Raw genomic sequence first — 14,815 nt, forward strand, 5'->3', positions numbered from 1 at the left:
ACCTCGTAAGGGAGCAGAAGAAATGTGACTCCGGGAAGCGAGTCGGGCGAGCAGAGAGATAAGGACTTGAGGGTCTTTGTATTGTTTGTGTGAAGAACAACTGTCAGTGCTGTCGTGGTAGAGAAGACAACTTCATCTTTGCAGCTTGCTCCACAACTTTATCTATTTTCTTGGGAGTGTTTATTCCACCATAGACTCGTGGACTGTAGGTCAGGAGTATTTTTACCGGACCATGGATTATCAGTAACACCCTGAATATAGATATTTAGAGGTGAAAATGAGCGCGAGTTGTGTGTGGTTGTGTTGGTGCATCCTGGGGGTTCTGGCTGCTCCGTGTTGGGGCGTCACACAGTGTCTGGATGGGACCACGATCAACGTGATCCTGCTGGAGGATCAGGAGTCTCCGTGGAGCTTGAAGTATGTGCGAGGAGAAATAGAGAAAGCCGTGGAGACAGATTCAGCCATCAATATTGCACAAGGTAACGAAATTCATTCAGTCTTTACATTGACTTAAAAAGCTTATTGATGAAGTAAAAGCATTAAAGCACTAAAGATTTAATTTAGAGCAAAATAAGTAAATATGGCCAGAGAATGTCTAGCATGTGATCAGAGTTATGGTTCATCAGTTTAAATATTGTATTACGACTTCTAAGGAAGTCGTAATACAATACTGAGGAATTTCTGAGGAAACAAGTATTATCAATCCATTATCTTAATCGCTCATAATCAACTACGATGCTTGCTCAATGATTTGTGCAAGCCCTGATCTCTGTGTGGCATGATAACGAAAATATTCGGTAAATATTTAGCTTTGAATCACTTAGACATGGCTGGGTTAACCTGCTTCAAGCCCAGGGGCAAAACTAGTCATGGGCACTTATTTTTTGTTCAGCAATAGGCCTACGGACCATTTTGAGAGAGGTCGTTGCACACAAAGCTTCAGTGGCCCCTGCACATCAACTGACGACTTACTAAACCACTCAGTCCTTTATTCTTACATACACAGTTTACAGTGAGGACAGTGATACATTAAGCTTACATCTCAAAGCCCTTAGTTTTGAACATGGACTGTACATCAGGACAGACAAGGCATTTCTAATTCCTCCCGCCCCATTTGTATGCCTCTAATAACTAAATAAAACCAAATGTCAAAAAATAAATACTTGAGCATACGTCAGTGTGACAAGAATTAGCTTAAATGACAGATAACATCCTTGAATTGAATTTGACTCTTTACTTTAGCCCATGCACATCAGGCAGGGTCTATGACCTGTTGGCTTCTCCTTTGGGGAGCCTTCATGTTGTCTATCTTCTTACAATCTGTCTGAAATCAAGGGACCATCATTTCAAAACACAGAGATGAAAAAGTCTCATGCCTTTTTTCCAGGGAGCTACTCTTGATTTTGCTAAACTAAAAACTTCTGCCAAGAGACCTTGCTGCAGCTGCTAAGCTAATGTTAGCATTACAAGTTTAGTGAAGTTGGCAGAGAACGAGAAACTTTTTCCCCTTTGGAGTGTACAGTTATCCACCATTCACACTCAGATATCTATAGAGTATTTTGTTTATTACAATGCTTCAACATGCAAGGGAACCAAAGCTTGAACAACCAGCCAAAACAGGCCTGCTGTGTCATGTTATGATCATCAAGATAGGTCTGGATTATTGCTGCTCTGATAAGGGATTTAACGAATGGTCTGATGACATCTACAACCCAAAAGTCAATATCATATAAAATGAAAATGTTTGTCTTTCTCTTCTTTCCTTCTGATAAAGGTGTTGGGTTTAATCTCACGGCCAACTACGGCGGGTTCAACACAACCTATTATCGATATCCAGGCTGCCATAGCAGCCAATGTGAGGGAGTGGAAGAGCTAAGAAACCTCAATGTGAGTGAGCAGCTAAACCTTTATATCCACTTTAGGATCATTAAACGTTTTTCTTCCAGTTACGTGTAAACTTGCTCATGTGAATAAAGTGTGAGGATTAGGAGCTATTTCCACTAGGGGGCAGATCATAGCGGTATCATCTCTTGCTTCCCAGTTTGACGTTCCTGGGAATTACTATAGTAACAGTAGTAATAAGCATCAGTGCTCCAAGCCTTAGCTCGACAAAAACTCACTCAGCCCTTTTTTCCTGCAGAGCTCCGGCAACCTGGGATGTGCGGTGCTTGGGCCCACCTGCACCTTCGCTACCTTCCAAATGGTCGAGTAAGTTTTTTTTACAAAGTCATGTCAAGAGTGGGTTAATCTAACAGAAAATGACATATGTTTACATCTCCATAGTATGAATAAGTATTCCCCTCCATTGCCGTACTCTCTCTCTCTCTCTCTCTCTCTCTCTCTCTCTCTCTCTTTCTGTCTGTCAGTGCGGAAAAGGGTCTGAGGCTCAGGACACCCATCATGTCTGCAGGAAGCTTCGGCCTCTCCTGCGACTACACACTCAACCTGCAGCGTCTGCTGCCACCAGCACGCAAGATCTCCGACTTCTTCATCCACTTCTGGAAAGTGGATAACAAGATCAAACCTGTGTGGAAGACAGCCTACGTTTACAAGAAGCAGGAGAACACTGAGGACTGCTTTTGGTGAGTTGCCACGCAGACGTCGGGGGAATAAATGTTAAGTCACTCTATTGTACGATCAACAGATAAGAACCCACATAACAAAATTTGAAATGTGATACAGTTGTAGGTAAAGTCCTCATAAACATTTAAATAATAACACCACAGATTGACTTGAGACAGTATTGAACCATTTTCTTTTTGATTCTGTGAGCAGACAGAAACTCTCGATAATGTTGAAAATATGATGTGGCTTGGAGTGTGGACGAGGACTGTTGACTCTATGTTTTATGAGGGATTCTGTGATTTTCTCCTGCAGGTATATAAATGCCCTGGAGGCAGACTCAAGCAAGTTTGCCCAGAATATTAAAAGGAAAATGTTGCGCAAACCAGAGGAACTGAGAGAAGTTATGAAATCACCAAAAAACAGGGTCAGCAACTGTAAGTGTATTGTTTTTTGACTGAATAAGTACATTTATTTCAATATTGTATTTTATTGAGTTAAATCAAGTTTTTCAAGCAGCCAGGAAATATATTCAGACACTGTGTCTGCACCATAGACTGTATATAAAGATGGACGACATGGCAGTTCCCTCAAAGTGAAGCCAAAGCATCTATGTCCTCCAAATACATTTTTCATAAATATGGTTTCTGTCATTTTAGTTATATGTTTAGGTTCTAATTCCATTGGTAGGTTTAGTTTCAATTAGTTATTTGTGGCTATAAAAATGATGCCAAACATCATGATTGACAGCTGAGACTGGCTCATGATTGGCCGAGCTCATGAATTGTCAGGATCTCACCGCTCCATCCTTCAATCACAACTGCACTGACTCTGGCTCCAAATGTGAAACATGGCAGTGTTTGTATTGAGGATATTTTGGCTTCATTTCTGGATAGTTGGAGGAAGTTGAGATGTGTCGTCCATCTTTATATACGTCTGACTTTTGTACACAATTCAGCTGCTACAACCATGACATTTGTTTGTGTTGGTCATACTCCCATTTACTATACAAACTGTCGCAAAACAGCACAGATGGAGAACTTTGATCTTCGTGCTGAATTTGGAGCTTGTGGTTACATTTTCTGAAAGACACATATCACACACCAAAAGATTAAGTTTATTTCGTTTTTATCGTGTTAAGTTAATGTGGTCCTCAGTTACAAGTCATAACTCCAGATCTCCTTCTGCCTGACAGACCTTTAATGTTTGATGCTCATAAGATTGGATATTTTATCCCTAATTCACCACATGATCACAATACATAGAGTACAGTATTGTGTTACTTACAGTATACATTTCTAAGTTGACTTTAAGTTAGGCTTTTAACCTTCAGGTTATATCTATACATAGATAAAGAACAAATCGTTCCTCAACCACAGATGCAGCCATAAAAGAGGGTGATTTGTGGTTTGCCATTAACTGTCAAGGTTGAAATGGACTTTCAGGACAAAAGAGTCAAACAGAGGGTTTGACACCCCTCTCCATTGTCACCAGTGGTGTAAATGCAGTTTGTCCGTTACATTTTATGTTTGCAGTGTTCATCATGTGTGGATCACCAATGGACGTGCTGGAGGTGAAACGTGGCACACCGGAGGCGGACAGCAGTGAAAATCTCTTCATCCTTATTGATCTTTACAAGTCAGTGCTGATTCATTTCATCTCTTATTTTTCCTCCGCTAATTTCCAGGCATCTTCATAGTTCTTGTTGTCTGCGGTACTTTCTGTGTGTGTTTGCACTTATTGTAATGCACCGTTATTTAAGCTTCACAAATGGTTCTCCATATTCCCAAGTCCTTCTCTATGTCAACATCATCATGCACTTGCATCACAACATGCTTCTCAACTCTGTGTGAAGAGCCCAGCTGTATGCGTTCCACAAGTAAAAGTGATATCTACCGAGTTTATAGTGTTTCCTGCCTGCGCGCTGAAGCCTGTGCAACTCTGTGGACTGGTTCAGATTTGCACCTGAGTTGCATTGGGTAGATTTTCATTGGAAATAGTGGTGAAGACATCTCCCATGATCCTATGCTGCTTCTACTTCCAACTAGTTCTTTGTTTATGGTATTGATTCAGAGACATCTAGTGGCCGAGGTTACATATAACATGTAAACCTACATTCTTTATGATTGCCGACAAATGGCCACTGCATTAGTTGGGGAAAAAAATAGTCAATTAGTTTTAAAGTTTGAGAAAATGACCCCTTACCTGTTTTAAACATTTTCTTGATAGGTGGTTATGGTCTCACTCGCTAGTTTCTTTCAAGTCTTTTTCAATCCAGCATGGAGTTTGTTTATTTCTGCTAATAGATCTCCTACACACTGGGCCCTTTAAAAACATTTCTCCTGCCTTCTCACAGTGATAAATACTACACCAACACAACATCACTGCCTTCCATGAAGAACGTGCTGGTGCTGACGATGCCGAACACCAGACAGTACACCATCAACCCAGACCTCAAAGACAACAACACGGTGAGGACACAGGAAATAGTGTTAGTAAGTTTTTTAAAGGGGGCACTATTTCTCAGCCAGATGCAGTGACTTCCTGGTGCCTGGTTTTCATGGCACAACATCAGTGGTCCCGTCACTGTGAATAATCTTCAGTGTCATATCAGGACCAGATCCAGAGAGCAGATCCAACCATTAATCTATTACTCTGTCCCTCTCTGCAGATGAACGACTACATGGCTGCTTATCATGATTCTGTGCTGTGGGTTGGCCAGGTGATGAGGGTGATTGCTGAAAAACCTCAGTCTGAGATTCAGCAGATGGAGTATGTCAATGCGAATTTCTTCCGGAACACCACCTTTAACGGTAGGGAGGGAGGCAAAGCAGGAGCAAATGAGGCTGTTACATGAATCTTAACATCTAATGCAATTAATGATTAAAACAGCTGTCAGACTTTTCTATCTTTTAGAGACCAAATTTTAGAGACCAAAATTTTTGGTCAAAACTATAGACCATATAAATTTGGATAATGTGTCTCCGCATTAAAAATGTATCTGAAATACAAAAATTAAGCCTAAATATCCCAGTTACGGCTGCGGCCATGTTGCACATATGTCGAGAAATAACAAAATAAACCACACTTAAAATAACAGACACAATCTTTGAAATTGAATCAGCTATCGTGTTCTTTGACTTTTGAGTTTGGTCCATGTCCCATCGAATAACATGGAAGAAGCTGGATTTATGACCTGTACTGCAGACAGCCAATAGGGGGCCATCAGGATGATTTCTCCTCCCTTTTGTGCAGTTGTCATGCCCTTCATCTTTACTGGTGTCAACTGGTTAGCACGTTTCAAACTTCTCGAATGAGATTTAAGAACAAGTCACTGTTAGCATTTATCTCAAAGAACTATTGTGTCAAGCAACTGCCCCACATTGGTTTGGCTGAATACCCTTGGTACAGTTTAATTGTTTGGTTTGTATAAATGTAGATATGAACATATCCTGTGTAAAACACTCAAACACTGTAAAAGTTGAAGTTGTTGAATTGAAACTGCTCACAGATTTGCTCTAGCCTCCAAATTTCTGTGAAAACACCAACGAGATGACGTCAGTGGCCCCTGAGAGGGGATGATGACGACTGTGAGGCCTCACAGATGGAGGCTGTCGACTGCTGTCACTTCTGTGTCTTTCACTGACATGACATGTTATACTGTAGCCTGCAGGCTGCAGCTGTATGTAGCTGCTGTGTAACTGAGTGTGAGGCTCAATCGGGGAGAGGCTGTAGTTTAATTATTTATCTTGTTATTATTGGTTATGATGTTGACTTGTATTCCTGGTTTTTAACGGCAAAACACTTGAAAGGTGATGATTTCTGCTGCCATGTATCTGTGTCTGCTCAGGATCTGCTGGAATCTACAAGCTGGACAGGCATGGAGACAGAGACGTGAACCTCACAATCATTTACACCACCACTGACAGCAAGGTAGTTTTTGCCAATTATTTAGCCATTTAGCAGTGATGTAGAAGAAGCACTCATTATCCTTCGAGTGTCACCCCCTGCTGAACCTCTCTGAAATATTTGTCATTTGCTCCTCTCATGTGATCCTCAGTACCGCACTTTATTCACGTTCGACACTGAAGACAACAAAACCACAGTGGTTGAGGTGGACCCCTCCTTCATCTGGGGACAAAGACTTCCTAATTTCCTACCAAATAGCGGTATAGCCACACACAAAAAAAACACACACACACACACACACACACACGCACACACGCGCACACACACCCCATAACTGTTGGGTGAGGCTAACTGAGGCTTTTTGTTTGCAATTGCCACAATCTGGTCAGTTTTGACCATTTGTGTGGGAGTGCTCATAATGGTTGAAGGCCACCTATGGACCTACAGACAAAAATATATCGTGCTTTCATTCAGTGTTTTTCACACCAAAAACTCACATTGGCAAAGGTCGCTTCTTCACTTCCTCCCACTATGCAGAAATTAAGCCAAGTAGACTGGAAATGAATGCTGCCATCTTACAGATTTGGAGCCAGAGTCTGTGCAGTAGTGGTCAAGGGATGAAGCCATGGTATTATGGTCCTGCCAAAACATGCGCTCGACTTATTGCGACTCAGTCTCATCTGTCAATCATGATGTTTCTCCCTGTTTTTTAAGCAAAAAATAACTAATTAATTGTGAATTTACCAGAATATGTGTACTTGGACCAACATAAGTATGACAAGAACTGCCTAAAATGACAGAAAGCATCTTTGGAGAAGAACTACTTTGACTTCTTACTTAGGTCCAGCTCCCATCCACTAACATGGAGGAGACAGGATTTATGACCTCGACTTCACTTTTGTCATATTGTCCATCTTTGTGGACGGTCGATGGTAGGGGCGAATCAGGGAGAGAGATATGATTGGATGCTAGGAGCCAGAGAAGTGAAAGAGCCAATAAGTGTAACAACGGCTGATAACTTCATATCATTCTACTCATAAGCCTGAACATCATGGCAGCTCCACCTGTGTTTATCTGTTTCCTGTTCTTAGACAATGTCCTTTGCCGTGGTTAGATCAGTATCTGCTTAATGCATCAACTGTGAGCTGTAACAGTGAACAGTGTTTGTGTTTTATCTTCACACCATCAGATTTGGACTATCATAACATCGTGGTCATAGTGTTGTCTGTCACAGTGGTTGTTGTGGCCACCATCGCCTTCATTTTCTACAGGTGAGTCTTATCATTGACAGCAACATAGACCATCTGCTGTCTAAGATTCCTGGGAAAATGTAACTGTTAAATGCTCAAAAGTTGACCAAACATAGACTGTATACAAAGACAAAGCATCTTCACTTCCTCCCACTGTCCATGGATGTAGCCAAAATATCCTGCATACAAACCCTATCATATCAGAATCGGGTGTTATTACCAAGCAGGTTTACACATGCAAGGAATTTTCTCTTGTGTATTTGTGCAAGTCTAGAAAATTGAGCGGGATGGAGCCGGGGTAACGAGGTCCCGCCATTGCATATGCGTGACCAATCACTTGTCAGTCTCAGCTGCCAATCATGACATTTCACCTTATTTTAATCGCAACAAAACGTACCAGAAAAAAATTGCACTTGAACAAACACCAGTGTAATAAGAACTACCCAAAAGGACATAAACCATCTTTGAGATTAACTGATTGTTAATTGTTTAATTTATGGTTAATGACCTATACTGCAGCCTGCCCCCAGGGGGCAATCAAGATGCTTTAGCGTCATTTTTTGGGGGCCGTGGTGTCGTCCATCTCTTTACATACAGTCTGCGGTTGGTCTATATTTACACATGGCTGATGTAAGCTGTTCAAAACACATTAATAAATAGCCAAGAATCAAGAAATCAATAACTACACCGTTTTTGCAAATCAGTATCACATGTGATGCTTTTTATTACTATACACACTTCTGGGTTCCAGAATTACAAACTGAATCATAAGCTAGAATCCCAGCAGAGGTTGAACTTTTAGACCTTAAATCTCCATGTGTTTTGGGGCCATTTGCCTCTATGTGTAGACAGAACAGGACCGACCGTCTGCACAGGAAGCGCTGGTCACACATGGCTTCTGATCTCATCTCGCATCTGGAGAATAGCAAACGCAATGTCGTCTCTCTGAAGGTAAAGGATGTCTAAACCTCCTCTTAGTCAGCGTTTACCTTATTCTTTACCATGAACACACTAAATGAACTGACTGTGTTCAAATGTGCCTCATCCTCCTCGGTCAGATTGAAGATGAGGGGAACAACCAAAATTTCAAGATCCGCCTTGCAAACTACGACAAGAAGGTAGATTGGACACTGCGTTCTAAAAACAGTTTTCAACTTAATCAACATATGTTTGCCCTGTGCTCAACACACAGATGTAACGCTGATGCTGCAATATTTTCAGATTGTAATTCTGAAGGAGCTGAAACACTCAGATGGGAATTTCAGTGAAACGCAGAGGATAGAGCTTAACGCGGTAAGCTCACACACACACACACACAAACACACACACACTTGTTGTCTTCTTTGTTTATATTTTTCCAAGTTCGCCATTGTGCCATGTCTTTTTTGCCTTTTCCTCTGCAGCTCCTGCAAATCGACTATTACAACCTCACCAAGTTTTATGGGACAGTGAAGTTAGATCATGGCGCGTTCGGGGTGTTTGAGTATGGAGAAAGGGGGTCACTCAGGGTACGTATGACATGCACACAATCAGGCCAGATCAGTCAGACAACTCGCAAATCAAACGTTTAATGCAAGAGTCGAACAGGTTGGTGTTTGGCGTCTAGGCTCCGACCTAGTCACTCCCCCAGATATGATTACATAGATTTGATGGGAATGATGAGCAATTACGTATCTGATCAGTGTTTTCACTGACAACACAGAAATATCAGAACAACAAAAAGATCAAATAACTATGTCAACAAGAGACTACATGATAACCTCAGCCAAAGACGCTATGTTTCCACCCCTGTCCATTTGTTTGCTGCTGTTGTGAGCAAGATAACACAAAAACTGCTCAACAGATTACGAGTTTTATTACTTTAATCAAGTTTATTGCACAAAAAGTAAATACATAAAACATAAATGTGTATGGGGCGTGGTAGAAACCAGCAATGGCTTACATGAAAACTAAACCCAACTATAACAAAACATTAAAATACAAAACATAATAAATCTTTAATACAGGTAATTTAATATATCAACATCTTTTAAACTCATGGAGACAATAGTAATGGCCTTGTCTAGAATCTCAGTAACAACGCACACACAAACACAGACACACAAAAGACGCACGCACATGCACAAACACCATCTGCTCCTGTCTTGTTCCAGTATGTGCTGAATGACAAGATTTCATACCCGGAGGAGACCTTCATGGACTGGGAGTTCAAGGTCACCGTCATGTACGACATCGCCAAGGTGAGACAGAAACTCAACACAACATGCAACTCAGGAATCAGATTGTAAATGGAGTGTGTGTGTGTGTGTGTGTGTGTATGGGGGGGGGGGGTTGGCACACAATACAGTGTGTACGTGTATGAATGACTGAAGAGCAGGCACCATATGTTCAGCTCAACACAAACACGCTTCTGATATGTTACTGAATTACACACAACTTACAGTTTGCCCTGAACACAACTGTCTCTAGACTACAGTTCTTTATTACTTTGTAATTTTAGTCAACTGAATGTTTTGACAAAAACCAAGTCACACCCCATCAATATTGTAAAGTGTGTAATCAATGACTTTTATCTATTACCAGTCGGCGTAATAGGAGTACTTTGTTTCTTTAACTTATAGTTCAACACTTTTCCACTGTAATACACATCTTTCTTTTTTAAACTCTGTCTTCTCAGTGAACTCTTCTCAGGATATCCCAGAGAGCTAAAGCTCAAAATTTATTTTAATGCACATTTTCACATGTTTTAAGAAAAACAGGAGCTACCCTTCAACTCTTCAAAATAAAAGTCCCTAGGCTGCTAGAGTAATGCTAAACAAAATGTAAATCTCACTTCTCTATTTGGTCATTTAGTCAATTTATAAATTGAAGTATCTAAGAAACCTACCACAACACAGTACTTGTTGGTGAAGTTGAGATCAAACTGAGAATCATACCGATGGGAATTGTTGTTGCAGTTCCTCCTGGCTGCCAGTAGAGGTCGCTAAAGTTCAGAGATGACTCATTGCCTCCTTCATTTCTCCTGATCTCCTCCACTGGAGCATGTGTGTGTCAGATAACTGTGATACGTGAATTCTCTGTGCAGGGCATGTCCTACCTCCATGCCAGCGACATCCAGGTGCACGGGCGCCTCAAGTCCACCAACTGTGTGGTGGACAACCGCATGGTGGTGAAGATCACAGACTTTGGCTGCAACAGCTTTCTCAGCCCAGTCGAAGGTCAATCAAACAACAGCCATTGAGTCATTACCTATTCCTTCCCTTTCTTACATTCTTAACGTCTCCTTTCTCTTGGTCCTCTCAGACCTGTGGACGGCTCCGGAGCATCTGAGGAAGCACGGCACCTCCCAGAAAGGAGATGTCTACAGCTTCGCCATCATCTCTCAGGAGATTGTTCTGAGAAAGAGCACATTCTACACAGAGTGCTGCTCCGACCGAAAAGGTGCAACACACTGACACCAACATTTTTAAGAATGACCAAAATCATGACACGGAAATGTGTGCATTGTAAGTGTGACTGCTTTTGAGAACAGAGAGGACAGACTTGGCACATATGCGCTCTGCTGAGTGACATTCTAGTTCCTTAGTGATTCAGCGTGGAAATAATGTCCATGTGATTCCAAACAGAAAAGCTGTCCAGGGTCATAATGTCCTACTTTAGACCAGATCTTAAGTTTGAGACGGCCACAGAGAAAGAAGCAGAGGTGAGATATAAGTATCTGTGTTGCTGTTTGATCTTCAGTTTTGTTTGTGTATCGTCTGATATGACTTTAAAGCTTTGTGTCCTGTCAACTACAGGTTTATATGTTAATAAAAAGCTGTTGGGATGAGGATTCTGAAAAAAGACCAGACTTTAAGAGGGTAGAAAACTTTCTGGGGAAAATCATCAGGTAATTTATTTTTGTGTGTAGCACATAGACTCTCTGAGAGACTGACTACACATTTGTAATAAGTTTAAGGGAACAAATAGTGCTCCTTCCCATGTCCTCCTCCATCTTGCCTGTTGATTGCGTCCCTGTCCTCCAGTAAAGTCCACGACCAGGACAACGAGAGCTACATGGACAACATGATCAGACGGCTGCAGATGTACTCCAGAAACCTGGAGCACCTGGTGGAGGAGAGGACGGTTCTCTACAAGGCGGAGAGGGACAGGGCCGACTGCCTCAACTTCATGCTGCTTCCTGGGTTTGTTTACACGTACAGGAACACGCCTACGGTGGCCCTGAGAGCTCAATGCGCAGCAACCTCAAATGATACATGCAAATAGAGAAAACTTCAATTGGACAAGAAGTGCACGCAAATGGAAAACCTGCTGCAAATACTCACAACATAACCAAATACTGACCATACAACCAAATACTCACCACGCAGCCATATACTTGCAACCTGTTCTCTATTTGCATGTTTTTCTTAAATAGTAGTGCAATGAGCTCTCAGGGCAGTCATCCACACCGCGGCTCTCAGACCTGACCCGGGAACACAGTTTTTTTTTATCTTTCTTTTCAGGGTTGAATTAAACTATATTTTTTATTTGTCTGTCTATTTATTTGTTCATTTCGGCGGCAATAGAGATGTATCTTTTAATACAAATTTATTTATTTTTCCAATTCTTTAGTGACCCACATTCTTGTCATTGATTTCACTTCAATTCTGGCTCACTTTACTTCTTTTTAATCTATGGTTTTACCGACTCCTCTTTTAGCATTTTATTATTTTATCTTTATAATAGCTTATTTTTATGTATCTTTTTCATTCTCGATTTTTCTCCATATCTTTAAATTTTTTCATTTCAAATTTTATGAAACCTATATAATTATACTTCCTCATTTCCTGGTATTATTATGGATGGATGCGTGGAGATAATGTTGTTATTGCTTCCATTGTATAAAGCACTTTGTGTTACATTGTTTGCATTAAAAAGTGCTATACAAATAAAATGTAAGGGGTTGATCATCCTGTTCCCTCCTCATCCTCTCACAGCCCGGTGGTGAGGAGCCTGAAGGAGACTGGTGTGGTTGAGCCAGAGCTGTACGATGAGGTGACCATATATTTCAGTGACATAGTGGGATTCACCACCCTGTGCCAGTACAGCACACCCATGGAAGTAGTGGACATGCTCAACGACATCTACAAGGGTTTCGACAGCATTGTCGACCACCACGATGTTTACAAGGTACTGACACCAGTGACAATCCATTGACAGATGAAGAGACAGTACAGATCTGCAGACATCAGCATGACGTCCATCTGTCCTCAGGTGGAGACGATCGGGGACGCCTACATGGTGGCCTCCGGGCTGCCCAAGAGGAACGGCAACAGGCACGCGGTGGATATCTGCTGCATGGCGCTGGACATCCTGGCGTTCATGGGCACCTTCCAGCTAAGACACCTGCCCGGCATCCCTGTGTGGATACGCATCGGCATCCATTCAGGTTCGGAATGTTTCTTAATCGTTCAATGCCCAATTCTTTAATAATGTAAATGGGACAAAAATCAAATCACACATTAACAGATTTTGTGGTAGGGTTAGGTTAACGTTAGGGGCAGGCAAGTAGTAACTATGGTTAAGGTTAAGAGTTAATCTCTGGGGAAATTAATGCAAGTCAATGTGATGTCACCAAACATATTCACATTGTGGAGACTTGACTTCCTTATAGGGACAAAAAGCAACTCCACATAACGTAAATCATTCAACTTTAAGGTGAAGATAGATTTAAGGTTTTAAGTTAAGCTTAATGTTAAGTTTAGGGTTAAGGTTAGAGTGAGGGAAGTCAATGTCATGTCTTCTGAAGTCCTGGGGGTACGACAGTGTATGTGTGGTCCAGGTATTAATCATTTTGTGAGGACCTAAATCTGTTAACACACACACAACATTGGGGACTTGTCTTCCTGTCCCCAATGTAAATCATTACATTTTAAGATGAAGGTGCAGGATAAGTAAGTTAGGTAAGGTAAGGTTAGGTTAAGGTTTGGGTTAAGGTTAGGTTGGTTTTAAGTATTGTCAAGGTTTGAGTAAGGCTCCAGGAAATCAGTATATGTCAATGGCTGTGTGTGTGTGTGTGTGTGTGTGTCCAGGTCCCTGTGCAGCAGGCGTCGTGGGGATGAAGATGCCCAGATATTGTTTATTTGGCGACACAGTCAACACAGCGTCTCGTTTGGAGTCAACAGGACATCGTGAGTAGGGAAGCAAACACGATAACTGACGTACACTGACAATCTTGCAGCCGACCGCTCTCCTCTGGCTCGGGTGCTCCAGTGCAATAACAGAGGCTATCAGTCAAGCTAATTAAATATATTGACCACAGCTAAGCCTGGGTTAAAAAAAACAAAACGATGTCTGAGGTTTTATCTTGTCATATCCTGCAGCTCTGCGGATCCACTTCAGTGAATCGACGGTAAATATCCTGCAGAGGACCAACAGCAGGTTTGAGTACGAGAAGAGAGGAGAAACATATCTGAAGGTAAAGATTCACAAAAGGGTTTTAAAAACAGGTTCCAGGGGAGTCACTGCCACACACTGATGCCAACGATGTGTGTATAGGAATATGTCTGCAGAGGAGGAGAGACAATTTAACAAGGGGGTACTACTGCAGATCAAAAATCGCCACTACAGGAATTTAAAAAGCCCCCCCCTACAAAAGAAGGGCCCCTCCCACCCCAGATAACTGCCCTTTTAATTGTTCTCCCTCCTGATAAGAGACTGAAAAGTGTAAAGGCGAGAACAAACAGATTGAAGAATAGCCTTTATCTCAAAGCTGACCTCCTCATGAACACTAGATCTAACACTGCAGGACACTCAGTAGGTTTTAATGAATGGCAGTATAACAGATAGCATATTTTTTTATAATGCAGTTTTTATCTTGTGGGTCACTTCATCGTACTACAGGTGCTAGTGTCTTATCTATACATTTCATTAAGGTGTTATTTACTGTAACGTATGTTTTACTTATTTGAAAAATTTGTACCAACATTTGTAAAAGGATTTGTTTGTCTATTGGTAAAGGGCTCAGATTTGACATGTTTAATACTCGTTGTCTGTGTTTTGAGTTCATCAAGTCAAAGTCCAATCTTTGTTGATATGAGAATTAAGTATTG

The 14,815-nt window shown here is 41.5% G+C and overlaps 1 protein-coding gene across 1 annotated transcript in view; it reads left to right on the forward strand.

The window, feature by feature from the left end:
- Nucleotides 1-14,815, forward strand: part of gucy2cb (guanylate cyclase 2Cb) — a 17,024-nt gene continuing 2,209 nt past the window's right edge. The window contains exons 1-25 of the mRNA XM_062378886.1: nt 1-479; nt 1,775-1,887; nt 2,141-2,208; nt 2,367-2,582; nt 2,878-2,999; nt 4,098-4,200; nt 4,919-5,033; nt 5,234-5,375; nt 6,413-6,495; nt 6,623-6,731; nt 7,661-7,742; nt 8,570-8,672; nt 8,780-8,839; nt 8,943-9,014; nt 9,125-9,229; nt 9,875-9,961; nt 10,807-10,939; nt 11,025-11,162; nt 11,348-11,424; nt 11,519-11,610; nt 11,747-11,905; nt 12,701-12,893; nt 12,978-13,152; nt 13,796-13,894; nt 14,087-14,181. Of these exons, the coding sequence (XP_062234870.1) occupies nt 278-479; nt 1,775-1,887; nt 2,141-2,208; nt 2,367-2,582; nt 2,878-2,999; nt 4,098-4,200; nt 4,919-5,033; nt 5,234-5,375; nt 6,413-6,495; nt 6,623-6,731; nt 7,661-7,742; nt 8,570-8,672; nt 8,780-8,839; nt 8,943-9,014; nt 9,125-9,229; nt 9,875-9,961; nt 10,807-10,939; nt 11,025-11,162; nt 11,348-11,424; nt 11,519-11,610; nt 11,747-11,905; nt 12,701-12,893; nt 12,978-13,152; nt 13,796-13,894; nt 14,087-14,181 (2,943 nt within the window). The 5' untranslated portion in view covers nt 1-277. The remainder of the gene's footprint in view (nt 480-1,774; nt 1,888-2,140; nt 2,209-2,366; nt 2,583-2,877; nt 3,000-4,097; nt 4,201-4,918; nt 5,034-5,233; nt 5,376-6,412; nt 6,496-6,622; nt 6,732-7,660; nt 7,743-8,569; nt 8,673-8,779; nt 8,840-8,942; nt 9,015-9,124; nt 9,230-9,874; nt 9,962-10,806; nt 10,940-11,024; nt 11,163-11,347; nt 11,425-11,518; nt 11,611-11,746; nt 11,906-12,700; nt 12,894-12,977; nt 13,153-13,795; nt 13,895-14,086; nt 14,182-14,815) is intronic.

This window comes from Platichthys flesus, chromosome 20 (assembly GCF_949316205.1).
Source record: "Platichthys flesus chromosome 20, fPlaFle2.1, whole genome shotgun sequence".
Taxonomy (NCBI): Eukaryota; Metazoa; Chordata; class Actinopteri; order Pleuronectiformes; family Pleuronectidae; genus Platichthys; species Platichthys flesus.